This window comes from Myotis lucifugus, unplaced genomic scaffold (genome assembly GCF_000147115.1).
Source record: "Myotis lucifugus unplaced genomic scaffold, Myoluc2.0 scaffold_148, whole genome shotgun sequence".
NCBI classification, from domain to species: Eukaryota; Metazoa; Chordata; class Mammalia; order Chiroptera; family Vespertilionidae; genus Myotis; species Myotis lucifugus.
In genome coordinates, this window is record NW_005871196.1 from 1,182,093 (window position 1) to 1,182,713 (window position 621).

The following is a 621-nucleotide window of genomic DNA, read 5'->3' on the forward strand; positions in this document are numbered from 1 at the left end:
GTATTAGGCCGAGAACAGCAAGATCAGATGATGACATCGTTAGAAACGTTGAGAGATAGTCGAAATAAACGCAATCACCACATTCAGCCCGGTGTCTGTCACGAAATCAATGTAGGAAAAAAAATAACAAATAAAACACTCAACCATACCACCAAGGAACGGGTGCCACGCAGTCCCCGCCTCCTCGACCGCCGCCTCCGCGGGGCGGGGCCCCAGCCCGGGACCCGCTACCCGTGGCTATAAATGGGCTGCGACGCGGCCGGCAGAACGCGGTGACAGCTACACACCCCGAGGCCTCCAAGATGAGCTACACTTTGGACTCTCTGGGCAACCCGTCCGCCTACCGGCGGGTAACCGAGACCCGCTCAGGCTTCAGCCGCCTTAGCGGCTCCCCGTCCAGCGGCTTCCGCTCGCAGTCATGGTCCCGAAGCTCGCCCAGCACCGTGTCCTCCTCCTACAAGCGCAGCGCGCTGGGGCCGCGCCTCACCTACAGCTCTGCCATGCTCAGCTCCGCCGAGAGCAGCCTCGACTTCAGCCAATCCTCGTCCCTGCTCAACGGCGTCTCCGCGCCGGGCGGCGACTACAAGCTGTCCCGCTCCAACGAGAAGGAGCAGCTGCAGG

General features: G+C 61.8%; 1 protein-coding gene across 1 annotated transcript in view; it reads left to right on the plus strand.

Annotated features, from left to right (window-relative positions):
- The first annotated feature begins 299 nt into the window (after positions 1-299).
- NEFM (neurofilament medium) overlaps positions 300-621 on the plus strand; it is a 5,000-nt gene continuing 4,678 nt past the window's right edge. The window contains exon 1 of the mRNA XM_014461064.2: positions 300-616. Coding sequence (XP_014316550.2) covers positions 303-616 — 314 coding nt within the window. The 5' untranslated portion in view covers positions 300-302. The remainder of the gene's footprint in view (positions 617-621) is intronic.